This window comes from Megalobrama amblycephala, linkage group LG1, assembly GCF_018812025.1.
Source record: "Megalobrama amblycephala isolate DHTTF-2021 linkage group LG1, ASM1881202v1, whole genome shotgun sequence".
Taxonomy (NCBI): Eukaryota; Metazoa; Chordata; class Actinopteri; order Cypriniformes; family Xenocyprididae; genus Megalobrama; species Megalobrama amblycephala.
In genome coordinates, this window is record NC_063044.1 from 42754611 (window position 1) to 42782178 (window position 27568).

Here is a 27568-nt window from a genome sequence, read left to right on the forward strand (position 1 = left end):
TAGTAATTATGTCTGATTTTTAATTTCCAACCTATTTTAAGTTCATTTTAAGCCAGCCATACAGTAATTTTTGAACAATAGTTGAGTTAAATAAAACTGCCCAGCACTTTGACCAAACATTTAACCCAGTCTCTGGGCTTGTCCATTTTCAACCCAACTTGTGTTGTTTTTAACCAAACATTTTTTAGAGTGCATAGTCTAAATGTTGCCTTTGCAACTAACTGAAACAAACGTTTATATTTCCATTTATTTTAGTAAACATTTATCTTATTTCAAGAAACTAAAATGTTTTATCGCTTTTAGTTACTCACATTAACCCTGCCCCTTGTGTCTCTCTTGTGTGCACAAGTGAAAGTGAAGAGTGAAAGTGAAAAGAAACGGCGGGAACGCGGGCGTGGGGGGTGGGCGCATGGGGGCAGGGGCTGCAGTGGGGTCCGAGCGAGGCAAAAGAAAAGAAGAGGGACGGCGCGTATAGAGCGGGCGAAAGAAAGAACGCGGGGTGGCCTGTGCGATGACATCATCCCTCATTTGCATAAATCTCAGTCTCAGAGCTGATTGGTCACGGGCGGGAGAAACCGAAGCCGCTCGCGCTTTTCATCCTTTTCAATGCTCTCTCTCTTTCGCCCGCAGAGTGTGTGCGCGTGCGTGCGCTGATCGCCAAGCGCCGTTTCATTCTCTGCTGCCAGGAGACGCGCATCTCTTTTATCGCCGGTAGACAGTCAGTCAGCTCCAAACAGTCTCAGTCAGAGCTTCTGTCTACTGGTTTTTATCTCAACAATTGTTGCCGGTTTTTGTCGATTCACAGCATTGACCACCGGCTGCCTGCGTTCCGCTTGGAAAAACGGGAGGAGACGCGAGTACCGACTGGGCGTTGCTGGAGGAAAAGCGCTTTTATTCGGTAAGAATCCACCCTAGAAACAAGCGAAGATTCATTAAAAGCGTTTTTCTCTGTGTCGGAATGAAAGAATGAATGTCAGTGTCAATTTAAGAGATGCGTTTAATTTAAGAGCATGATTTACGACTGAATCCATTCATATGTAAATGAATATTTATGAGTTCTCGTTCACATCGGTCATTATAATAGAAGTACCGGCGGAATAAATGAGATCATCAGATGAAAATGCCACTGAAGCGATCAGGTTTCACACCGGTTTGATTTACACCGCTTAAATCTATCACACGCAAGCTGTTTAGTCATTTTAGCTTTTTTATTGCTTGTTAACCGGCATATTTTGTCTTCTTTTATTCCGTGTTGCCTTGTTCATCCTTTCAGTCTGTTTCAATGGTGGATGCCTGGGCGGTGACGGCAAACCCACTCCTATACTGTGGCCGAATTTAATCACGGACAGTCGCTCAGAAAACACATACTGCGCTGACAGATGATGAATAAGAAATTATAATAGTTTTCCTAAGTTATGTTTTTTTTCTTCTGTGAAACAGACATGGAAACTTTCCGCTCGCCCGTTCACTCGAGCTCTTTTGTTCTGCGCCTCCTCCACCCGCCCGCCCGCTCCACATATCGCCCGCTTCATACAATATATTCACCCGCCCGATTTATATAATATAACCTATTCACCCGCCCGGTACATAGGCTACAATATATCCGGGTCTATAGGCGTATAATATGTAACCCGCCGCGGTTCATATAGGCTAGAACAATGTATATAACAATGACTGAATGTGCCGGTATATAGACTTTATTTTTAGATCTATAAAAATGTAAATATATAAACTAGCCTATATTATTTATAAAGGTTCCAATGGAGAGTTTTCACAGCAATTCATTTTTAATAAAGAACCTTTCATGGAACAGTTCTTAAAAGAACCATTCTTTTCTTAGTTTGAAGAGAATTTTTAAAATCTAAAGAATCTTTTTGACCACAATAAAGAACCTTTTGTGCAGTGGAAAGATTCCATGGATGTTAAAAATAATTCATGGAACCATCAATGCCGAGTGTAATGATACCGCAGGAATTAATTAAGCGACCCAACCTTCCAAAATACACGCCCGCAGGTGCAGTTTATCTGTCCAAACCCTGTTCATTTCTATGAGATACACCCCAGTTAACAACCAGCAGCTCGATATCATTCAGTGGTCTACTGTGAAGTATTGATGTTTCTGCATATAAAAAACAACCAGGAGCGATTAATCTGACTGGATGTTTTTTTTTTTTTTTTTTTTTTTTTTTTTAGAAATGTACTTTGAGTTTAGAGAGGATCCTGGGTGACCTCTATGCACAGGGCTTGTGGGGTATTTTCGATGTTTAGGGCCAATGAAAATCAACAGGGTGGTTTCTTGGCATTGCTTTCTCCCTAAATCCCTGCGCAACTTGAATCAAAATGATGCGTTTCGCAGCAGGTGTGGGTTGGTTTGGCTTCTCCTGCTGTTAAATCTTGGCTTTGTGAGTCAGTTCATCCTATTGTCTTGCTTAATAGTTCCCTTCTCTCTTCTCGGCAAACAAAGGTTTAAGACGAATGCCTCGACCCCCTGAGGCCACCATCTCACAGCTCCGGTCAGGGTACATCAGATCTATCTCTTCTGCTTTTGTTTGGGATACTGTATATAATTTTAGGAAGGATTAAAAAATTCTATTTTAAGATGTCAGTGTATATGAATTCAGAATGTGCGAGGTCAAATCTAATTATTTCAGATCCATTTTTGTTCCAGTGTCATTGTTCTGTCATATTATGATCCCGATACAATGCTGTGGCTGTCTAACTCCGGCCTACAGAGATTAGGCTCTTGGAGGGCGGCATTGCCAGCAATTACAAATGTGTCATGGCATGATGGGTAGTGACTGTATGAGGAATGGGGGTGGGATTGGCTCTGATTGGCTTTGCTAGAGAACAAATTACAGCAAATGACATCAGAAAGGTCAGATACTTGTTTATAACTATCTAAAGCGACATAAGAAAATGTGACTATGCGTTATCTCGCCATCCAGCATTTACTTGCTCACTGTACGCTCTTAAAAATAAAGTTTCTTTATTGGCATCGATGGTTCCACAAAGAATCTTTAACATCCATTGAACAACCCAAAGGTTCTGTAGTAGAAAAGGGTTCTTTAGATTCTTAAAATGTTCTTCTCACTAAGAAAAATGGTTCTTTTAAGAACTGTTCATTGAAGGTTCTTTGGGGAACCAAAAATGTTTCTTCGACTGCATACGAAAACACTCTTTTTGAAAGTGTAGTGAACACTCATTGTTTTCCCAAGACGCAGTTACAGTGGTTTTCCTGTGTCATCTGTCGTTTTCTGATAATTCTCCCTTCTCCGGTTAAGATAGCACTCTTGGGGCTGAGCAGTTGTCAGAGGACAGTTGGCTCTGTTTGGATGGGATATTGTGTTGCAGCTGTGGTAATCTGAAGGGTTTGTTGCATTCAGAGTTCTTTTTCGGGGTGTGTTTTGTGGTTACGGTTCAGCTTTCTGTAAACATGTCTGCTGTGCAGTTGTAGTGCTCTTGCTGTTTTAATCTCCGACTGAAGCAACATTATATCAGAGCAGACATGCAGTCCTGTCTTGGTGCATTTTGGTTCAATATCCTTTGTTCTAGTCTTGGCAGATGTCACTCAGTGAATGGCGTCTTTGAGAGTGTCACCGATTTCATGGGGTGCTGCAATTTACTGATGGATGTATTGACCCCGCTACATTATAAAGGTTATAGTTCACATGCAGTGTCTGAAATTCCATATTAAAATAATCCTGAAAACTAGGTGTCTTGATGCCGTAGGCCTCCATGCAGTGGAAAATGTCAACCTACTTTATAAAGAGACTAATTTTCCTTCAGCATCCAGCTTACAGTGTTCATAAAATATTACTTAGATGCATCATGCACAATGCTTTGTGCAAGCATTGTGTTTTAGGTGGTTGCATACTGGCCCCTCCCAATTTTATGTGATATTCTGGTCTTCTATATATGTCTGTGGGATTTTTTTAGGGGTTCAAGAGCATAGCACTGAAACCCTATTGTAATTGTTAAAATTTCTAAGGATCAGCATTCTCCCCTAAAAGTGATTAGGCAGATCAGATCAAACCTTAAGTGTTAGAGACTTTGAGGGCTGGTAGTACTCACACCATCTACAATGCTACCCTGACGGGGGCACTACAGCGGTCAAAAGTACGAAAGGGCTCATAACTCCTGAACCATTAGGCGCAGGCTCAAGTATCTTATATCGATGGAATCCTTGACATTGTGGCGAAATCTTGGATTTTGGATTTTTTTGGAAAGAAAAAAAAAAAAAAACTACTTTTGTGAACTAGTCCTAGGTTTTTGACCCGGTTGGAACCAAGCCAGTGCAGCAAGATTCTCTGGAGTCTGATTGTCAAAATTTATCAAAAGAAAGTTGAAATTCCGATTCACGGTCCCTAAGGGCCACCAAAGCGTTCAAAGTGGTTGGATCTACTTTTACTAAAATGGCTATAACTTGTGAACGGAATGAGATATTTTCACCAAACTTGGCACACCTATGTAAGAGCCCATTCTGTGGTCACATGAAAAAGGATGTGATGACTGGCCACTTGGTGGTGCTATAACAGGGAAAAAAAATTGAAAATGGCTATAACTACTTCACCGTTAGTCCGATCGACTTGAAAATTGGCATGCAGTGTCTTCGTAAGAGGTGCCATGATTGTCTATGAGGACATTGACGCATCTCAAAAAACATCAGCCAATGAATTGAGCAGCTATCAGACAATGTTAACGGAGGAAGATCGGAATGAAACTCGCTGGGCCTGTTTGACTCACGGCCCTAGAGGCCTGTGAGAAATTCGCCTTCGCATTTTTCAGTTAGCGCAATTTTTCGTGCACACCCATGACATTTGTACCATATGGTAGAACTCCTCATTCTGAGCAACTTTGCCTCTAGGACCGCTGCTGTCCATCAAATTGTTTGTTAAATATTGGAGTTTTTTCAAATATTGGGGTTTTGGGCTCAACCTTGATAACTGTTAAAAAGCTTTATAAACCTTAAATTTTCTATAGTAAATTGCCTGTATTGGCTGTAAATGGTCTTTTACATATATGATCTAAGTGGTTACATGCTTGCTAAATAAACCATAATACCTTTTTACGCATAGGCCTTAAAGCGCTTGAACCCTGATAATTGCTGCTCGCAGCTATATTTTTTAAAAAGTTAATGCATGTTATTGCAGTTGTTTGAGAAAATAATTCAGTAATCTTATATGCTTCTCCTCTAGAGTTTCAGAAGGGTTCTCAATGTCTCAAATTATGCTCAAGATGCCAAATCATAATGAACTCAAACATTTCGCATCAAATTATTTCAAGATCAAATGATCTGAGAAGCTGTCCACATTATTTTTATTGGTAATATTTTACAATAACACCCCATTAGTGCATTAACTAACATTAAATAACAAAGAACAACACATTTGTTGCACTATTTATTAATCTTTATTAATAAATACACAGCTTTCTATTGTTATTCATGTTTGCTCATTAAATAATATTAACAACTTTTGATTTTAATAATGTATTAGTAAATTGAAATTAACATGAACTAAAATAAGTAAATGTTTGAGAATTATTTTTAACAAATGAAACCATATTGTAGTGGAATTTAGGAATCTTATAGCTCTATAATTATGCTTGACAAAAATAACTATATTTTTGTATTTAATTTCTTTAAATGTTGATAGTTGCATGAAACAACCTGAGCAATATAAATTTCTCCTGGCATACTATTATTTAGAATAGTCTTTATCCAAAGCAGCTTATGCATTTTAGCACAGAAACAGTCTGTCTTGAGCAACCGGGGGTGAATATTTTTGCTTAGAGCCACAACAGTGAAAGGAGAATCACTTTTGCAGGATTTTAACCTACATCCTTTGGAATTACCAGCTGAGATCCCCAACCATTACAGACTAAAATGAGTGTTTGGTTGTGTACACTGTAAAAAAGAATTGTTGGTTTAACTTAAAAAAAATGTAAGTTACCTGGTTGCCTTAAAATTTTGAGTTAATTTAAATTTAAAATTTGAGTTAATACAATGAAGGTGATTGGTTTATCCAACAGAAACTCTAAATATTATGTTACCTGAACCACGTTAAGTTTTTTTGACAAGAAAAAAATGTTGGGACAACAAATCACGAAAATATTTTTTTACAGTGTACAGATTAATGTAGATTTGCACTTCACAAACGGGCATGCTATAAAGTTTTTTTAATTTTTTTTGTTGAGTCAGAACAGAGGCTCAGAGTCCATCTGGAAGGTGCTGGTCAGCTGTGAGCAGAAGGATAATCCTCTTATAGGTACAGTCATTTCCTGTGGAGTGAGTGTCACTTCCTCCTGTTTTCTGAAGGGCATGTTTATTGTCTAGCGCAGATGACGTTTGTGACCATGCTGTCACAAACAAACCCACAATATCAGATGTCATTGATCGACCCCCCACCAGCTGGATTTTATCAGCTCTTATGTAATTTGGCTTTTTTGTGCTCACAGTAGATAATAGAATCGAGCAGCTCCTCAAATTACAAATTAGTTAAAAGGCCCCTTTACGCTCAAACCTCCCAATTTCAGCATGCCCACATGTTCCGCTAATGCACTTCTCAATACCCCCATCTGTGCTGCGACCTCTGCACTTTCTCTTTCTGATCAATATCTTTCTCATCTCATTTCTCATCTTATTCTCTTAGCCAGGTGGCATAACATGCTGGCTGGCGCACATATCTGGCCCGTGTCCTGTGTGCATCCCGTCCTGCGGGTGTCCATCGGAGAATCGCACAGGATTAGCATCATGCTTTGTCCCAAGTTAACAAGCTCTGTCATGTGTTAATCTCCCTGTCCCCAGGGGACCGAGTTGGTCCGCTGCTGGTTGCGATGTTTCTCGCTGCTGTGTACTGGGTGGACAGAGGTGCTGGTACCAGCTCCCCTGGTCATGTGACCCTTCTCTGGCATTGTGTGTCAGATGGATGCACAATTTCCAGAATTTTTATTTGGACAGTTTGCATTTCAGCAAATTGCAGTGCTGTTTTAGGGGCCTTTTACAATGGATGCACCCATGTTCACAAAACACTAGACAGAATGCAGCAACATAGAAGAGAAATTTTTGTAATTTGCTATGCCATTTAAAAAAGCTTGACATTTATGGTAGAAGAAGCATGAAAAAAACAATCAAAAATGTCTGACACATACATTCAGTCCAACCGGAAAAACTCTTTTTTTGTGTGTGTGTGTGTGTGTGTGTGTGATCAAAATCACTGATTTTGTGTCGGTAATTTCCAGAATTTTGCAGAAAATATGTATTTAAAAAGAAAAAAAACACTCGCCCCGGTCAGCCTGATGGGGGCGCTACAGCAATCAAAAGTGCAAAATGGCTTGTAACTCCTGAACCGTTAGGCATAGGCTCAAGTGTCTTATATAGTTGGAATCCCCGGCTCAAGACGGACAAGATGCATGTCCTTCTGGCAACATTTTCGGGTATTTTGGATTTTTTGAAAAACCTACTTTTGCAAACTAGTCCCAGGTTTTTGACCCGATTGGAACCAAACCAGTGCAGCAAGTCTGTTTGTCAAAAGTTATCAAAAAACGTTGAAATTCCGATTCACGATCCCTAAGGGCCGCCGAAATGTTTGAAGTGGGTGGAGCCACTTTTACTAAAATGGCTATAACTCGTGAACGGAATTAGATATTTTTTAGCACATCTATGTAAGAGCTCAGTCTGTGGTCACATGAAAAAGGATGTGGCAACTGACCACTTGGTGGTGCTATAACAGGAAAAAAAACATGAAAATGGCTACAACTACTTCACCGTTAGTCCTATTGACTTGAAAACTGGCATGTAGTGTCTTCGCCCGAGGTGCCATGACTGTCTATGAGACATTGACGCATCTCAAAAAACGTCCGCCATCGGCCACTGAAATTTGAGCAGCTATCAGACAAGGTTAACGGAGGCCAATCAGAACTAAATTTGCTGGGCCTGTTTGACTCACAGCTCTAGAAGCCTGTGAGAAATCCAAAAGAAATCGGCCAACTTGCTAATTAAAACATTATAACTTTTTATTCATGTGCTTAGGTCTTACAGCGCCTGAACCCCGATAATTGCTGCTCGCAGTTATATTTCATGCATGTTTCTTTATCACACTAATGTGTATATAACTTTAAGTAATACTGCATTTTTGCCATTATATAGTGGTCAAATGGTGAATTATGCAGGATCCCTAAAAATTTAATATTTTGAATGCTCTGCATTCACAAATCATGAAAAGCTGGTTGGCGGAGTACATTTAACCTACAATCAAAACTAAGGGGACATGGTGATAGAAAAATATGAGATTGTATTTTACTGCTTTTGAGTTTGCTCGCAAAAGTTTTGCGCTTCACCAAGTCTGTTTGCAAAGAATTCCAAGTTAATGTAAAGTTTCTTGAGGGAGGGCAAAAGGTTTGCGAGCGAGCGCCAAGATTCTTGCGAAAAGGCAAACATTTTGAATGAGAGTGCAAAAATTTTACTAGCGATATCAAAGTTTCTTGGGGCAAGGCAAAAGTTTTGCAAGAGAGCGCAATAGTTGTGGTGATAGGCAGAGTCTCAGTACAAAACACACAGAACGCAAGCACACAGAGTTCAAATGGCCTATAAGTGTCCCTTTGTAGGTCACTAATCTGTTGCATCTCAGACAGTTGTCGAGTGTCTCACTCCCAGGCATAGCACATGTTCCAGAAACCTTATGTAAATCTTCCTTACAGTACAGGGATTACCTCTTTGTCACCTGGATTCTGTCCAGGTATCTGCCACAGGAGTTATTGGTGCCTCAGGCAGGAAAAGCTTCTTCAATCCCAGCTAGTTTAGTCTCGGTTTACCATTGGTTTTGTCTCCATCAAGTCCCCTGAGGGTAATGGTCTCAAAGTGGTTTCTTACAGCCTGACGTCACTACCTTCCTTTCCTCGCGGATTGTTCTGTTGAATGGGCTGATCTGTTTGTTTTTGTGTGTTAGACAGAGCGGCTTCCCAACCTTTGGCCAAGGGTGTTCTGGGAATGCGCTGGCCGCGATCGCAATCTCCACAGCGGAGGCAGTAAAGTGGCTTTTGTCAGCTTGGACAGCAGCGGGCCTGTCATGTGCCTCCATGTGTGTCTATCCTCTTTTCACTCCTCCGCGAGGGCCACCACCCCAACAATCCCTTCTTTGGTGACTTGTTTCATTGCAATGCACCTCGGGCCATCCAACTTCATCTCGGCGTGTGTGTGCTGTATAATGGGCTCAGTCAGGGCCGCTCAGAGAGTCATGTGATCGGCTTATAGAGAGAGAACCAGTATCTCCACACAGATGCGTCTAAGACGCCGTCCACTCTTGAGTGCTATTATGTAATTTTTGTTTGTGTTATGGACACCAGCGGTCAGTGGACTATTCATGGACTCATGAAAGCGGTTCTGTGACACAGGCCTCAGTCACACCTTGAGTCAGTCTTTTGCTGCTCAGATAAAAATCTCTAAGATGTCAACTAAATTAAAAGTTTTTTTTGATGATTTTTGTTTTGGAAATGTATGCAAATTAGTGCATATTTAATTAGATGAATTTGATTACTGATTCTCACTCAAACTCTTGATCTTGAACGTTTACCCTTCAGACCAGCATGTTTCAGCCAGAAAACCATGCTTTTACTGCCCCACCCTAACGAGGAGACCCGGTGCCCCTGTTTGTTGTGGTCCTTTCTGAATAGAGCCAGTGTTCCCTTGTTTTAGACTGATAGATCGGGGTTGAGGGAGACTTCTGCAACCTCCGGAGGGCATGGGGTGGGGTGGGGATATTTGCACCTAAATTTAACCTAAATTGTGATGCATATTTGTCAAACATAAACAGGTAAGATTTCTGCCCTCAAGAAATCATGGCATATTTGCATCTCTTTAAATAATCATCATCAGAATGCATCTATTCAAATTGCTTATGATCAGTATAGATCTGTTCATTATGAAAACAATTAAATGTATTCTTTTAAAAAGTGTGAACGGTTAAATTATGGCTAGCTAGTTCACAGCGCTTTAACTTATGTTAACAGATGTAACATTTGATCTTAAAAATGTATTAGTAAATGTTGAGATTAACATACTTAGAAGTATGATAAATACTTTAGAAGTATTGTTCATTGTTAGTTCGTTAACTAATAACATATTACCATTTTTAGTACTATTACAGAAATCTTACGTTTCATTTATGTAAGACTGATAAATATTATCAGATTAAGGTTATTTGTTTATAAATTAGTTTCATTGGTTATACTTTAGTGTATTCGTTAAAACTGTGTAATCAGAATGGATGGAAATATATATGGAATTCAAATACAGAAATCCTACATTTTTTTAAGTGTGTATTATTGAGGCACAATGGAGTATTGGCCGGACAGATTTAATATGTGAAATCCTAAACTGTGACAAATTAGTCAGTCCTCTGACCAAACGCCAAATCAGAGGCGCTGTCGCCAACAACAACGTCCCCAGTGCATGAAAACGGGCCGGGAGAAGCCATGCGATTCATGCAGCATCTCAGTGGTGTGCAAATTTGTGCTTCACCCCAGCATAATCTCTCCACTGATTGCAATTCGGGGGGATGTGTGTGTGTGGGGGGGGGGGGCATTTCCTATAGTGAGCCATTCAGATTTTGCAATTTGCTGGCTTGTTTGTTTTACTTGTTCTTCAGTTTTTAGACATGTCGGTTTGGCCCAGAGTGGCTAAAGCTAAGATGGCATTAGCCTGTTAGCACCTGCTGTGCCGCAGCGGTTAGCTGATTGTGAGAAGCGAGCTTTTCACACAGGGGACTTTTTAAGGAACAATGCAGCACTTAGAAATGCATTTATGCATGCATGCATGCACAGGGCTGTGTTGTGCTTTGCCCTTGGATAAAGAGGCCAAAGTGCATTTTGCCGCTACAATGCACCGATGACCCGATTAGCATGGGGGTGATCTGCGGTTCTGCGGCGGGACAATTAAAAGACTCTAATGCGCCGTCACTGGAGACCTGCCATTAATACTGCTTCTAGAAGGTATGCGACACGTCTGTGTGTTCAGCGTTTGTTTACATCGTATGTGGGTCTTCAGGGGATAAGCGCTTTGCGTCCTGCTGCTGTTAAGAGCGGAGTCATCCCTTCAGAAGCATTAGGATCCTGCACCGGGATTGGTTACAATAATTGGATGAGGCATTAAGACTGAAGCGTGTGCAGGTTCGTCCCTGAGAGTGACGGAGTGTCGTAAGAGGGTTTGTGGGTAAGAGGGTTTGCAGGTACGATGGTTCTTATATTTGTAAGGTCACAAAGCCACCACATTTACCTTTTCTGGTCCTTTTCTCCTGCTCAATAGAGCACCAAAATCACCAAGATTTTGTTGCACGTTAGGTTTGTAGATTTTATAGGTCATTAGTTTTCCTAAGACCCCACCATGTAGGCCCCCTATTTAAGATATTTTGGGTATTTCTGTAATTATGACAAAGCTCCTTGTTTTTAAATTTTATTAACACAAACTGGGAGTACTGATACATTAAATTAACCATGATTCATTTTGTGATTTGAGAAGTTCCAGGAACTGTATGTTAAAGAAATATGATTTCATTTCTTTTAAAATTTCAATTCAGATAGGAGATTAAACTTTAACTTTTTATCAATCAAATTTTTTCATACTTGCCTGTCAACATCAGCCACTCTGTAATGTACAGGTCATCAGAAGTCAGAAGAGGTCAGATCCTCCCCCCACAATTAAATGGACACCATAGGCTTCTGACCCCCCGGGTCACTATTGTTTACATGCAGAGGAAGCTGTCTATATCCCTCAATAGGATCATTAAGGTTGTAAGGCCATGTGATGGTGAGTGTGTTTTCGTCCTGGAAGGAGGCTTTTTCACCCCTCTAATCTCTTCAGTTCTCCACCACCTGATGTTCTCACAGGCTGATTCTCATCTATCATTCCAAACTGGATCAATAGCAAGGGTAGAAAGGGTAGAGCGGATACAACAAAGCCTGTATTTATAAGCAATATTAAAATAGAGAGACGTGATCTAGAGGAGGTGTTTTTCATCACAGAAAACAGCCCTTAAGCTCTTAAGAGGAAGTGATGTTGCATGTGGTTGAGTTTGTTTATAAAGCTAAAATTTTTGATATTCTTCATTACTAACTAATGCATTATTCAATCCGACCATATAGTTACTTTTTGCAATTGTGTATTGTAAAATGTAGAAGGTTTTGTGTCTCCAGCACTAGGTAAGTGTGCATGTAATATTTTGTCTGTAGCGACAGATTCCTCCTCCTTTAATGGCGTTTTCTCCCTTACTTGGGTTCATTTAGGCATCTATGAACATGGCAATTGTGCTCGGATCTGCACCAAAATAACCAGTCTGAGATCACCAGAACAAGGTTGTCCCAGCCCTTAGTGGTTCACTTCTGGTGAGAAAGTAAGATGATGAGAAACCAACCTAACAAACCAAATCATATCATAATTCATAATGGGAAATGTGTGTAAAAAGCAGCAATGTCTGATTCTGAGTATGTTATTGCAGTTGAAAACTGAATCAAACTAAGAAGAATATGCATCATTTTAACAGTTCAAGTCCCTGTTTTGGAACAAAGCGAACAATCTGCAAGTCTGACAACTGTCTACTATTGTTCATTTGCCATGTGAACCGTTGTTTGCAGGTCAATGTGGTCATTGCACAATTCTTATCAGTAACCGATGACCATAGATAGATCTCTGTCTAAGACATAATATATCTTTTCATTTCTATTTTCTCATATCTGGCAGCATATATGAAATGCGTTCTTTCCTCTGGGCTTTCTCTCTCTTTTCCATCACTCTCTCTCTCTGTCCCCCTCCCCCAAGTTTCTCTCATTTGGGATGCTCAGCTGCCTGGACCATCTGTGTGAGGACTGAAGAGATTTTGTAATGGGTAGAATGAGTCTGAGGGGTGGAGGAATGAATGTCAACCGCAGAAAAAAACTGGGAGATTCTGGAGCTCTGGAATATAATGAGGGCAAGGTATCCGGTGACACTGATGTCCGCTTTATGAGTGCGCATTTTCACTGTTACTCAGTTATTTTTTTTCCCATGCTCCCCTGAGCCAAGCCACTTCCTCTTGTTGGCATCTTCCACTGGATGAACTTTGCTGTGGAGCTGCCGCTCTTAAATCATGAAAACAACATCTGCTTCAGTAAGGCATTGTGGGTAATGCATCTGGCAATGTTGGTTTGCTAGTAGTTTGCAATTAGAAATTCCCCCAAGGGGTTTTGAAAACCCAGATATTTTTTATACAAGAATTAGCACCAAAATAATCTTATGATAGATGTCTTGCCAAATGTAAAACTGTATTAATGACAGCTGTAATCTTATGCCAACCATCATTCCTAATAGTTGGAAACATCATCTTGTGTGGCTTTAATTCACTTTAGTTACCGTCTAAACAGATCCACAAGCTCTAAATCAGCTGTTGTTTTCCCTCAGCACAGCAGGCTTTTTACTTCATTCCTAATCTCTTTCTTAAGCAATTTTATCAAGCATTCGCATGCTAACTAAACCTGACTCTTTATCTGATTGTTCTCTTAGGTCTGTCTGCCATTGACAGGGGGTACAGACTTCTGTCTTGCTCAGACTTGTTTTTTTATTGTCTGAAGTCTCAAATCAGACTATAACTCTTTTGTTGCTTTTGATTTCAGGTCAGTCTTAGGGCGTCTGATACCAGTAGTCCAACTAGTGCACTGAGTCCTGGGTTCCTGATTTCTCTTCTGCTGAGACGGACCTCCAGGACTAGGACAAGATGAAACCGGATGGTGTTGACACGGCAACAATGGAGCCAATGGAAGCATTAAATGCAGGTCCTGCGATCGAGGTGGCACCAGTGGGTGAGGCTCAGGACCAGGCTTTGCCCACAATGCAAACAGAAGGTGAACCACAGCCAACAGAGGCACATTCCGCAACCAATAAGACTGGAAAGGACAAGCCTGCAGACCCCAAAGCTAAGACGAAGGCTCCTGCCAAAACAAAGACACCCACCGCTGGTACCAAGGCATCCACGACCAGCTCCCGTCCCAGCACTGGTCAAAGCCGTCTAACAAACGGGGCACAGAAGTTGCAAGCTAATGGCGTCACCAAAAAGACCACGACAGGAGGCCTGGAGAAGAAAACCTCAACCACTGCTGCCTCTAAAAAACCAGTTGGCTCCACTGCTGCACCCACAACCAAGACCCCTACTACCAAGGTGGCTGAGAAGAAGCCGATGGGGACGGCGAGACCTGCCAGTTCTCCAGCCAATGGCCTGAAGACAACAGGAACAGCGCAGCCCATCAAGAAAGCCCCTGTTGCACCAGCTAATGGTCTGAAGTCTAAACCAAAGACTACAGGTAAGTCAAAAGAATCAACCGAGTTCTTGAGTACAGCATAAGTTCAATGAAGGCCAGCTGTCTCCAATCCTACTCCTGGAGAGCTGGGCTGTTTCAAATGATTATTTAACAGCAAGCACAAACTATGCAAGCACTCATTTCGAACACAGCTCTGGAGTCCTGCAGACTTTAGTTCCAGCCCTGCTTTGACACACCTGCCTGTAATTTTCAAGTAACCTTGAAAACCTTGATTAGCTGGTTCAGGTGTGTTTAAATCAACAGGACTGTAGCTCTCCAGGAGCATGGTTGGAGACCCCTGATGAGGCTAGATTTTTTTTCAAAAGCAATTCTGGTGTAGCACATTATCAAATTTGCACATTGTCTATATTTGTCTTGTTGTTCAATGCTCTTAAACACCCTTACCATCATCCTTCACTTTAGCTCCAGCTTCAAGGCCCACCACTGCATCCACCACCAAGACCAGCACCACTGGCTCTCCCAAACCTGATAGGCCACCGGTCGCTAAGACACCCAGGTAGGCATCTCATTGGTTGAGCTCCCAGACTGGGGTTGTTGATTAGAATTCCGCAATGTGGGCCATTGCAGTAGCTCATTCTGTTCCAAAGTCCTTCAGGCATTGCTTATACAGCCTCACGTTGCAGTCCACATCTCTCTGAGACAATCACTACTCTTCATTTGCTGAATACTTAAAGCACTCTGCATCAATTCTAAGTCTGAATATGAAAGAATTTCATTTTCTTGGAAATGAACTGGCACAGTCCTCAAATTCCTGATTACAAAAAAAAAAAAAACTGTGAAGATGAGAGTTTAGAAAGTCTCTATGATTAGACCAACAGTGTCAACATCTTCCCAGTAGTTTCACACAATGAGATGCTGATATAATGCAGATCTCAAGATATCCAGGGCAGATGTAGAGAGATGTTAGGATGATTATCATGCAGGGGGACAATCTGAGTCACGCTGGGAATCAACATGGAGCTCACAGAAGCTGTTTTGAGATGCCTGCAGACAGCCATGAACAGTGAAGGAGTGTTTTGTAACTTGTTTATAGAGGCATCGAGGGACATCCTGAGGCCTGTAAAGGGGCTCAGACTCATGACGTTATGTGTGGGTGGGGGAAAAATATTTGTGACTTTTGTAACATGTGAATATTTGTAATGTGTTATTTGGTCCTACAACCATACACTTTCGCAAATCTCTTTACATTTTGGCACATCGATTACCTTCTTTCCTTAAACTCTTAGAAGAAGCTTGTGGTGTGTTTATTTCCCCATTTCTTTTAAAGTAAGGAAAAAGGACAAAAATGGTTCTGTTGAAGTTATCTTCTGGAGGTTTTAGGTTCTTGTTCAAGAGCAGCTCAATAATTAATTGTTGCTTTAGTTAGTAGCCTTGAATCATTAAAAAGCTTTTTTATTAGTAACCTAGCAAAGACAACAACAAAATACAAATAGTTAAGATAAGATAAAAAAAATTGCCTACAATTTGTATGAGCAATTTGACCTAAGATGTTACTCAGATCCATGATGTGAAAAGTCCAAACAGAGCTCTGCTGTGACATGTAGCATCTCTCCTCCCACATCATACAGCTGAACAGGAAGTTTATTTCAAGATGAATAGTGTTAAGAGTAAGAAAACTGCTGTCTCAAACACAGACTACATCACACACTGCTTGAAAAGGAAAGACAATTTACACTATTAGCACTGCAGTATATTCCAGCGATGGGTTTAAGAAAGATAATCTGGGGAATCCACCCTGAGCCTTTGTTTTCTGTCTATGCCTCATTATGACTGTAAGCTCAAACAGAGAAAAGGCCTCTTGTTGTCCAATTAGTGCAGGAGTTTGTGTTTTTATCGTTATTTTGCCCCTTTGGGCATCTTCGATCGAACATTTAATGCTGCCTCGGACCAAGGAAGATGACATTTGCGCAGTTGAGCAGCATAGCAAAACATTTTTTTTTGGTATGAGAGAAGTGTCTTAATCTTAATTTAAGTTTTGCTTCACAGTCCAGTAATATATGACTCAATTTTGGGTGCAGCACATTTTTTTTTTTGTATATGTGACTGTGTGAAGAGTGTTTGTGTAGTGTGCATATACGAATCCACCCGTGTGCGTGTTCTGCCTTCAGCAGTAGAGGTTGTACAGGGAATTCTGCATCTACTGAACCTAGTGGTTTTTAAATAAATAAAACATAACATTAGCATTACTGGTGTGAGCTTGCCACCTAAAACTTTTACATTGCTACATAAAATATGTAGGATTGCATCTTCTACTAGCGGCACCAAACAGAATTGCAAAAATGGTGCTTGTTTCCAAATAGGTTTTCAATACCATTCTCCAATTTTGCTCCTGGACTGCTGAAATAAATAGAGCAATGTGTTAAAATGTTTACACTTATGCAAAATTCACTTTTATATGGTGTTTGGACATAAATGTGTGTTGACAGTGTGTGTACACAACCACCTTATAATGATAAAAATCCAACCACTCCTTTTTATTTAACCCCATATATCATAAGCAGTGTCTCACAACAAGCCGTTTCCAGATCCCTGGCAGTGTGACGTCACATTAGCCACAGGCCCCGCCCACGAATGTTGACAGATACTGTCATTTTAACATAGAACCGCCCTGAGCGAGTTCACAGAGAGTTTACGCAGTCCGCCATTACTGCACTGACGAGAACATCTCCCAAGCGTTTTAGGTGTTCTGTAGCTGGATGGATTAATCCACATAGTTCTCTCCATTAACTCCCTAAATCTGAGCCGCTGAAGACGAGGTGGAAGATGAGGTGGATTAACTTTGTTTTCGAAAAAAATGCTCCCTCAACTCTACTGAAATTCGTTTATGTCTGCACAAATGTGAGTGAATCCAGAGTGATACTGGATATGGCAGTAATGAAGGTGAGAGCACTTTATTACAGTTCATCAGAGTTGATTTACGGATATAAAGTTTACCAATTTATTAAGCACCACTCGAAAAGGCATAAGGTCTTTATATATTTGTTTACTGTTAGTTGTAATGAGTTTTTGTGTACTTTGCTGTGTATGTTGATGATAGAGAGAGAGAGTTTATGGATAATATTTTAATGCACACTTGTACTGTGACTTTTTAAGCTCTTACAGAGATTTTCTAGAGTGAAAACGGACGCTTCGTCTTTTATGTGAAGTACAATAAACATCATAAAACTCGTCAGTAAAGTTTTGGCCATCATTCAGATGGGATTGGGTACAACAGGCTTGTACTAATATAATGGAAGAAGACAATATAAGTTATAACCGTAATTGAACTAAACTATACCTGTTCTATCTCCATGCAGCATGTATTCGCAGTTTCTGACATTATAGTGCGTCCTGACAGAATCTTGACACCAGAGAATCAGCTCTTGAAGCTCCGCCCTCTTAGGTTGAGTGCAGCAGCTCATTTGCATTTAAAGGGACCACACTGAAACGGCGCGTTTTTGCTCAACCCCAAAAAGTGGCAATTTTAACATACTATAAAAAATTATCTGTGGGGTATTTTGAGCTAAAACTTTACATACATACTCTGGGGACATCAGAGACTATTTTACATCTTGTAAAATGGGGCATAATAGGTCCCCTTTAAGAAAAAACAGCCGTTTTAAGGGGTCGTGCTCAAATGAACCCACAGCATTGGTCAATAAAAGCAGCGCAGACGTATGCAAGTCATGCTAGTTGCATTAATGTAGTGCAGACGTGAAAGAACTGGCCAAAAATATGAATCATTTTGATTAATGTCATAGCGCAACTTAAATGGATGAGCTCTTTCCTGATGATGATGTCATACTGATGTAAGAGCTATGGGCAAGTCGGTAAAGGGTGCGTCTGTTGCTAAACCATCTAAACCATGAGTCATTTCTCATAAATTAATTTGTCTCGTTCTGCATCTTTTTGTCCCTCTCACTCTCGTTCATTAGGTCAGGGTAGATTTGAGTCCTCTCCAGAGAGATGTTTTATTGCAGCCACTGCACCTAATCTCTAAATGGAGCTTGCGTGTCTCTGAGTGCCCAACAGCCAACTTGATGGATGCTTTACAACACTTCAGTGATTCTGAGTTTGCTGCAGCTCTTACGTGTTCTTCGCTTGTCAGATTTCTGCATTTTTCTAGGCTGTGCGTGTTCTCTGGTGTCCGGCTTCTGCAGTTTGACATGGCTGTTTTCTAGACATGCACATTTGTCTTCACTATTCAGTCTAACTGTGAGACACTGATCTGCTGCTGATTATTTTTTTGGTAACACTTTACAATAAGGTTCATTTGTTAACATTAGTTAATGTATTAACTAACTTTAACTAACCATGAGCAATATATTTGTTACTGTTTTTGTTCATCTTTGTTAACGTTAGTTAATGGAAATACAGCAGTTCATGAAGGTTCGCAATGCATTAACTAAAGTTAACAAATACAACTCTTGATTTTAATAATGTATTAGTAAATGTTGAAATTAACATTAACAAAAATTCATAAATTCTGTATAAGTGCAGTTCACTATTAGTTCATGTTAACTAATGTTAACTAATGAACTTTATTGTAAATTGTTACTGTTTTTTTTTTTTTTTTAGAATAGTTTACAAAAGCCTTAAAGTATACCGTTCCCACCAACATGAAAATTTCTCTCTTCTATGGTCATTTACTTAATTTCATGTTATTTCAAATCTGTCTGGGTTTATTTCATGGGACACAAACAGAAGAATGTTGTTGAATTTAATGTCGTATAATGGAAGCATTATAAGATATTCTATTATGAGATATTCTTCAAATAGCGACCTTATGTGTTCCACGGAAGAAAGTCATATTGTCTTTTCTGTTGGGCACAGTGTAAAGGACACTAAAGAACAACAAAATGGCTGCATGTCCATATGCTGTCTAGTTAGTGTAGGAGTTTGTGTTTACAGGCATCTTTGATTTGACGCATGTTTGCTGCCGCAAGCCAAGAAATCACTGCACATTATGATTTGTGACTCAGACAATTTTTGCTGTTGGGGTAAAATACATAAATCAAATTTTGTTCAGATGAACGACTATTGGCCTTTATTAAGCTAACACAGCAAATTTGCACGCAGGTGAGTGCCAGCAGGTAGACGCAATTTCATCAAACGCTGCTGAATCACAGCTTCACTAATGCATTAGGATTCATCCTGAAGGGACGTGAACCTCTTTATTTAGGTTAAAGAGTCCCTTCAGGCCAAAGTGCCTTATTAAAATCTCATCAGCCGTAGTCGTCCAGTCACTGGCTCAGGAGGAGGTCGTCTTCCTCATTGCTACTGTGGCTTCAGGGGAAGTTTTGTCACTCACAAATGTAACAGCAAGTTAAACAGTGTTTATAAGCCAATCAGACTCCAGGCTTCTCCGTCACTCACTAATCATTAAAGTGCTATCTATAAAATGCTTGAATGGCATGCCATTAGCTTGAAGCAATTCAGGCAAATGCATGTGTGTCAATGTGCTTGGATTGTTTTTAAGCTTCGGTGCATTTTTGGTTTTAATGTGCATTGCATTTGCCCCCAACCCTGACACAGATCTGACGGCAAATTATACTCAAGTAAGGAGAAAATGAAAAACAATGGCCTAGTTTGTTTTTTTCTATTAGAGAAAAAGATTACTCAAAGATGATAATCAATGGCATTATTTACCCACCCTAATGTTACTCCAAACCCATATAACTGTCTATGTTTTGCAGAAAATTATAAGATAAGCTTGCAGACTTTTAACCAGCTTTGTATTGTTGTATCGCTAGTGTATGCAAACAAACAATGTGCACTCTTTCTTGATATTACCTGCACTCAGATATCACCGTTTGTCAGCAAGTTTTTGTTAAAACTAGTTTGAACTTCTACATTTTTGTATTCCTGCCCACAGACAGTTTGATCAGCATAGGGGTGTGCCAAAATCAAAGTGCGTTGTAGGTGTTGAAGTTTTGGGATATTTATTTTTTTTGTATTTTTTGCCACAGCCCTTTTTATCGGTTTTCTGTAGTCATGTAGCAGTGATTTCACTATATCTTCATATTTCTGCTACATAGACAGCCAAGTATTATTTAAAGGACAATAAAGTAAAACCAATGGCTATTAACGTACCATAAAAGACCCAAAACTGACCCAAAATAATATAGTGCACAAGTCATATGAGCTATTGTTATGGTGCCTTGTTGTGCCCTTTTTGGAGCTTGACAGCTCCTGGTCACTGTATTCTTTCATTGTATTATAAAGAGGTTTTTGTTTCTTTCTCTATCCCACACTGTCTCTAACTCACTCTCTATCTCTTGTGTTCCAGGAGAATGATGCTTCTGCTAATCTCTGTGAGCTCTCTTCCTAAACTGAGTCATCCTGTCACTGTAGATTATACATATCGGTTTTATGTTCGAGATTAAGAGGAAGACTTTTATAGAACCTCTCATTCACTCTCTTTTTCTATCGCTCTCATTCTCTCTATTAACTCTGTCTTTCTTATCTCACAGTGCATTCTTCTCACTCTTTTAATAATTGTGCAAATTCCTATACTAGGAACAATTTCCCCCCAATATTCCATTAAGTCATTTACTTTCTACCTGGTACTTGCTGACTGTTTGATTCCCATTTGCTGTGTGTCTTTACTATGGTCTAATAAGTATGACTTTTTGATGTTGGGATCAAGCAATAAGGATCCAGGTACAATATTTAGGGCTCATCATGATTTTTATGATGATGGCTTCTATTTTGTATTGGCAACTAAATAACATAGATTATATAATATTAAATATATTTGCCATTCTTAACTGTTATATCTGAAAATGTGGTTAAAAAACTGATCAGCTTCTTTATGAACTGTACACAGGCCTAATAATCAAGTTGGCTCATAGACTAATGTACTAATCCAGGTTGTGTGCTTAAGTAGGTGTTTTTGTAAAGTGAAACTAGGTCGAGGAGCTACAACACACTACTGCATTAATTCATGTGTGGTTTTCTCTGTCAGGTTTATCTGTTTATAGACTTGCCCTCTTTGTTCCAGAACCTTCACTGCTGGATCTCTCTCTCTCTTGCTCACTCACTCGCTCTCTCACCTGATACTCCATATGTAGGACAACACAATTTTGTAGCATCTCACTCCCGCAAGTACTTTGCCTACATGAAATGTGGAATGTATAGAGCATGTTTTTTTAGCAAGATCTATACTGATTTCCCCAATGGGATTTGCATGGTTATTTTTACTCATCACAATGAAAAATTTACATGGTTCTCTCTGTGTCTTGTGCGCTGATACGCACCCTGCCTCGTGCTCTCCAGCTCTTTATTTAGAACAGGAGAGACACATGCAGTGGAGCGTAGACAGAGGAAATCAGAAGCTCCTGCCAGACTCACAGGATGTAGGTTAGTTTACTCAGACTTGACCTGGACAAGTACTGAGTCACTGGCGTGTGCCGAGCTTAGCTCATACTAGACCAGAGTGGACAGATACTAGGCCCCTTTCTCAGGGCAAAACGTGTATTACCACTGAGTCAGTCACCCCAGGATAGAAGAGAGGCATTATGGGTAGAGAACAGGGGGAGGGGCTTTCTTGAAGAGAATGTTTTTGCCAGTATTAACATCGCTCCAGGTTGTGTTCCTGAGCTACCTGTGTCCAATGAGTCACTGCTATAGATGGGATTTATGGCCCTTCACCCACAGCTGAAATGTCATAAAGATGCAATTTTAGTCATACACACTAGCATCAGGACTTCTCTGTGTGATCTTTCAATCTGCTTTTTAACTGCAAGTGGTCTTTGTCCTAGCTGGACATGAAAGCTCAACGGAAGTCTCCTACCACAGAGTTTTATCTAAGAGCAGACTTAAAGGGAGAGTTCACCCAAAAATGAAAATTCTATCATTACTTTGTCACCCTCAGGTTGTTCCAAACCTGTATGAGTTTCTTTCTTCTGTTGAACACAAAAGAAGATATTTTAAAATAGGAGAAAGAAACTCATACAGGTTTGGAACAAAATGAGGGTGAGTAATTGGTGACAGAATTTTCATTTTTGGGTGAACTATCCTATCCCTTTAAAAAAATGCCTTAATTACTTATCACTTATTAAGATTTGACACAGTCTTCCTCTGTAACGATTTCTTATTTTCTTCTGTCTGCTATCTGCAGGTCTGCTGGCTCTGCTCCTGCTGCTCGTTCTTCCCCTGCTGCCCCTAAGCCTGCGACCCCAACAACTGCAGGCAAGACATCTACATCTGCATCCAGACCAACTACTGCTACACCCAAGACACCATCTACTACGGCTAAACCTTCTCCTGCTAAAACCACAGCACCCCCTGCTGGCCGCACTCCTACTCAGACTCCCAAGACAACAACACCTGTCAAGAAAGGTGGGCACCTCATGGAATACAATAAACACATTCATGAATTTCAGATGTAACCCTTGAGGTATTCATACTGTGTTTTAATAATTGAATATCGATATTTATGGTAAATATTTTATAAAATACATACTTTAAATTTACAGTATTTAGTGTCCTATTAATTTCTATTTACAGCTGTGATACTGAGTTTGAAATGATATATTCTGTTTTCATTAGATGTCAGTAAGCAGCCATCAACTACAGCGACCAAGAAGCCCACATCTTCTCCACTTACCCGGCCAGCACCAGCCAAGACCACCAAACCTGACACACCTAAGTCAGCCTCCAATGCCAAGGCAGAATCAGCCTCCAAAAAGCCCGCTACCTCCAGCAAGGCGGCAGATGTTAAGACTAGTAAACCCAAGGAGAGCAAAGCAACACCTTCCAAGGACGTCAGCACAAGCTCCAAGACCACAGGCAGTAAGCCCAGTGCTAAAACAAGCAGCCCAAAGAAGTCAGTTGGCAGTAGCACTCCAATGGCAGTGAAGCGTGGCCCTAAAGCCTCCCAGCCTGCAGACACAGCAGCCACAGAGGCTGAGAAGAAGGATGTAGTACCTGCTGTGGTTGCAGCCACTGCAGCAGCCACTGCAGCAGTTGCTTCTGTTGTTTCTGTGGTGACCTCTGAGGAAGCCTCTGAAGACTCAGCTACAGCTTTTGCTCCTGCTGCCACTGAAGAGGCACCTGAGGACATGTTTACCCAGGTCAATCCTGCTGCCTCTGAGGTGAAATTAGAAGACTCATTTACAACTCTTATTCCTGCTTCCTTTGAGGACTCTAAAGATGATTTTAAAGAAATGCCCACATCTGTTATTGCCCCTACCACTACTGAAGCACCTGAAGACAAATTTACACCTGTCGTCTGTCCTGTCTCTGAGGAAACATCTGAAATCTCTGTTACACTCTGCAGTCCTCCTGCCTTTGAAGAAACACCTGAAGACAGAACTATGTCTGCCATTCCCCCCACCTCTGATCAGGCACGAGAAGAAACTGTTTCACCTGTCATTTCTCCTGCTGAAGAAGAAACACCTGAAGATAGAACTACATCTGTCATTCCCCCTACCTTTGATGAGGCACGAGAAGAAACTGTATCACCTGTCATTTCCCCTACCTCTTATGAGGCACGAGAAGAAACTGTATCACCTGTCATTTCCCCTACCTCTTATGAGGCACCTGAAGAAACGGTTTTACCTGTCATTCCCTCTACATCTTCTGAGGCACCTGAAGAAACTATTTTACCTGTCATTCCTTCTTCCTCTGAAGAAAAACCTGAAGACACAACTACATCTGTCATTCCCCCGACCTCTTATGAGAAACCTGTTGAAATTGTTTCACCTGTCATCCCTCCTGCCTTTGATGAGGAACCTGAAGACACAGTTACACCTGTTATTTCTCCTACCTCTGATGAGGTGGAGCTTGTCTATCCCCAGGATGCCCCCCTGAGCATGGACAATTATAAAGATGACAATGTCATGTCTCAACTGGCAGCTGAAGTGGATCCGGTAAGCCTGGAGGAATCAGTGCCTGCTGTGTCTCCCCTAGGCACCACAGTACTGTCCCCACCATCCTCTCCCACCGCCCCAACATTCATGCCAGTCGAGCTCCCAAGCTCAGCTCCCTTCCTGGGCTTACAGGGTCCAGCTGAACCGTGGGCACAGAGCTCTTCACTGTACACCAGCACTACGACCATAGAGAACCAGGAGCAGGAAAGACAGCAGGATGAAGAAAGTGAGAATGATGATGAAAAAGAGCAGGATGATACACAGATGCCCTCTGCAGCAGAGAATATGATGGGAGACTTTGATCTGCTGGGCTCCACTGGTGGGGATCACATCAGAAGTGCAGCTCCTGTCTCCTCCTGGCAAGAAAGAGAAGAGGCAGTGGAGAAAGCTGAAGAAGAGATTAATGAAGACAATGAAGACAATGAGGAGGAGGAGGAGGAAGAGAAAGAAGAAGAGGAAGAGAAAGAGGAAGAGAAAAAGGAAGAGGAAGAGGAGGAGGAAGAAGAGGAGGAAGAAGAGGAGGAAGAGGAGGAGGAAGAGGTGAGAGAGATTGGCATAAAGGAATCAGTACCCCAGACAGAGAAAGAAGATGACTTTAAAAAGGGGGTGGCAGATTTTGCCAGCTGTGATTGGGGTATGATCCAATCAGATGACATGTACAGCAGTAACAAACATGACTCAGAAGTGACATCTCCCGTCAATGCTGAAGACAGCTGCAGTGCTAAAGAGACAGGTGACTTCATCATGACCGAGACAGACAGGGAACAACCATTCACAGGGCCTCCTGGAATCCAGTCTTTCGGTAGTGAAGATGAAGAAGATGATGAGGATGAAGAGCATTTGAAGGAAGATATGGATCTGGGCTCAGAGCATAATGATGAGTATCACAAACAACAGAAAGACTTAGAGAAGGAAGACGAAGATGTGGAGATGGTCCACAGGCACATGGCTGAAAGTGGACTTGGGGTTTGTGGAAATGATGGCAATGAAGATGATGGTGATGATGATGATGATTACACAGAGAAGCATCATCTAGATCTCAACAGCATGGGTCACACTGCTGCAGCAACATCTATGCCTTTGACAGCAGCATGGAGTCATTCAAATCCATTCTCTGATCCCTTGGCCCAGCCTGCTTCCGTCCTGTCTGAATCAAGCCTGTCAGATTCAAGATTTCAAGATCCAGAAACACTTAGCAAATTCCAAGTTGATCCAGACACAACCACCAAATTCTCAGCTGATCCAGATACACCACCCAAATCCCCAGCTGAGGCATTTCTTGACATGAGTCCACCCCTGATTCAGGCCTTAGAACCTCAATCTGATATCCAAGAGGATACTGGGAGCTCTGTCCCAGCAGAGTCAGGTATCTTGGCTGCTCCTGCCATTGGAATGTCCCAGTCCAGCACTCTCAGTGGGACAGCCCTGGCTGCTCACAGCAGCAGTGAGACCAGCACACCTGAAGAGCTTCGGGATTATGACAGCAGCTCAGGTGTAGAGTCCCGATCAGACAAGCAGCAAACACCAGTCCCTGCCATGCAGACGGACATGGAGCAAGACCTTGGTATTCACCTTGAGCGTTGTGATGGGGAAGAGGAAGAGGCTGAAACTCTGCCAGCCGATGAGGTACTGGGTGATGCAGCGACAGCACCAGCCTCCGTTCCATCATCACCATCAACCTCCGGTGATGAGGCCAGTGATACAGAGGGTGAGATGCAGATCAATGACCCTGATGTCACGGTTGATGACATCACTACAGTCCCCCACAACCTTGCAGCCCTGGAGGAGGATGAGGAGGCCCCTGAACAGATTGTAGAGGAAGATGGTGATACACCTCAGTCAGCCAACTCTGTGGCCTCCTATGGTTTTGACTGCTCTGCGTCCATCTCCAATGCCCACTCCATGGCTGAGAGCTGTGGAAAGAGCCCAGGCATCTTTAGCTTGGAAAATGAAGAGCAGCTTCCGGAAGAGGCCAAGGATCCCTCTTTCATCAAGGAGCTCACCCTGCCAGCAGCTACTGCCTACAGTGATGACTTGTTGGGCTGCCCAGTGGATTTGCTGCCTATAAGTGAGCCCACAGAGAGAGATGCTGGGTTTGATGAGCACTACATGCTGTGCAGTAAGACAGACCCAGGCTCTATGGAAGAAATGGATCCAGAGTCCCCCATGCACCTATCACCCCAACATGGGGACGATTCAGATGGCCAGCCACCTTACTACTCTGCTATATGTGATAAGACTGATAACTTTTTGGCAGGTAACGTATAAAGTCCCTCCTTTGGAATGCACCTTGTCTACCCCAGACCCCACGCTCCCACCCTGTGTCCTTCATTTCTTCCAAATGTGGGATTAGCAAGCAGAGAAATGAATAGAATAAGTAATAGAAAGGGGAAAAAGAAAGGGGAGCCGCCAGGTGAGGGATTATAGCTTTGTCTGAGCTGCTCTCTGTTCTTCTATTACCACGGTGATGGTTATGATTGTATGGCTTAAATTTGTGTATGTACAGTAGCTATTCTCATTTTCTATTAGAATGTACTTTTTAAATAACACTGCGCTTCATGGCACCCCTGAACCTGCAATGTTAGACTAAGTTAAGATAACGTCCTTTGATGAAAGGACAAAAATGCAAAAAAAATAAAAAAAATAAACACTTGGTGGACTACAACTACCTTTGTATTTATCCTACTGTTTTTACCAATCAAATGTCAATTTTTTATACTTTGTTTTTTTTTTCTTGTTTTTATTTGATTTGTTGTTAAGATCCCTGTCTTACCTTAATGTTTGTACACACATCAGTTTTCCTGCACTGTAAAAGTAGCTTTACTGTCTTTTAAAACTTATTCCAATGTCCAGCACTAACTGTTTTAGCATATACAGGTTAGATGATCTTCAGAAGCTTTTCACTCTCAACGTGTTTGACATAGGGAGGTGAATGAGTGTTAGATGGCAAGTGATACTCCAATTTTTGGTTGTGTTTTGTTAGTTTTGGGCTACTGCTGCACATTTTAGAAAAAAGGATAACATAGATTCTCATTGGCACGTAACTTAAGTGTTTTAAAGTACTGGGCTCAGATTGATCTGGATTCTTTCATTTACAGTAGTTGGACATTTGTTCTTCGGAACAGACTACTATTTCTGTTTATGGATATTCAAGTGTTTTTCTGCATTTGTAAAACTTAGAATGATGCTTGCAGGTCAGTGTACTCTGAGTATTGGACATTTCTACAAGAATTTGAACTGCATGTGCAACTAATTAAGAAATTTGTTATCTTGATATGATTCCAGACATGATCCAGGGATATTTGGACATTAATGATTCACAATAACTAAAGTTTTTTTCTTCCAAAAAATTCCATTAAACATCATTGCAAGGC

General features: G+C 41.2%; 1 protein-coding gene across 1 annotated transcript; it reads left to right on the forward strand.

The window, feature by feature from the left end:
- Nucleotides 1-477: 477 nt before the first annotated feature.
- On the forward strand, nucleotides 478-27568 carry wu:fb95e10 (mucin-5AC). Its single transcript, XM_048193906.1, has 5 exons — nucleotides 478-898; nucleotides 13639-14322; nucleotides 14743-14836; nucleotides 22442-22662; nucleotides 22873-27568. Exons 2-5 carry the CDS (start codon nucleotides 13740-13742, stop codon nucleotides 26460-26462), a joined length of 4488 nt encoding a protein of 1495 aa, XP_048049863.1. The 5' UTR covers nucleotides 478-898; nucleotides 13639-13739; the 3' UTR covers nucleotides 26463-27568.

Bases quoted from the DNA above. Each gene is read 5' to 3' on its own strand.
- wu:fb95e10 (XM_048193906.1), top strand. From the start codon at position 13,740: ATGAAACCGGATGGTGTTGACACGGCAACAATGGAGCCAATGGAAGCA. The intron at 14,323-14,742 runs GTAAGTCAAAAG...CCTTCACTTTAG, and splicing joins GTCTAAACCAAAGACTACAG to CTCCAGCTTCAAGGCCCACC. The intron at 22,663-22,872 runs GTGGGCACCTCA...TGTTTTCATTAG, and splicing joins AACAACACCTGTCAAGAAAG to ATGTCAGTAAGCAGCCATCA.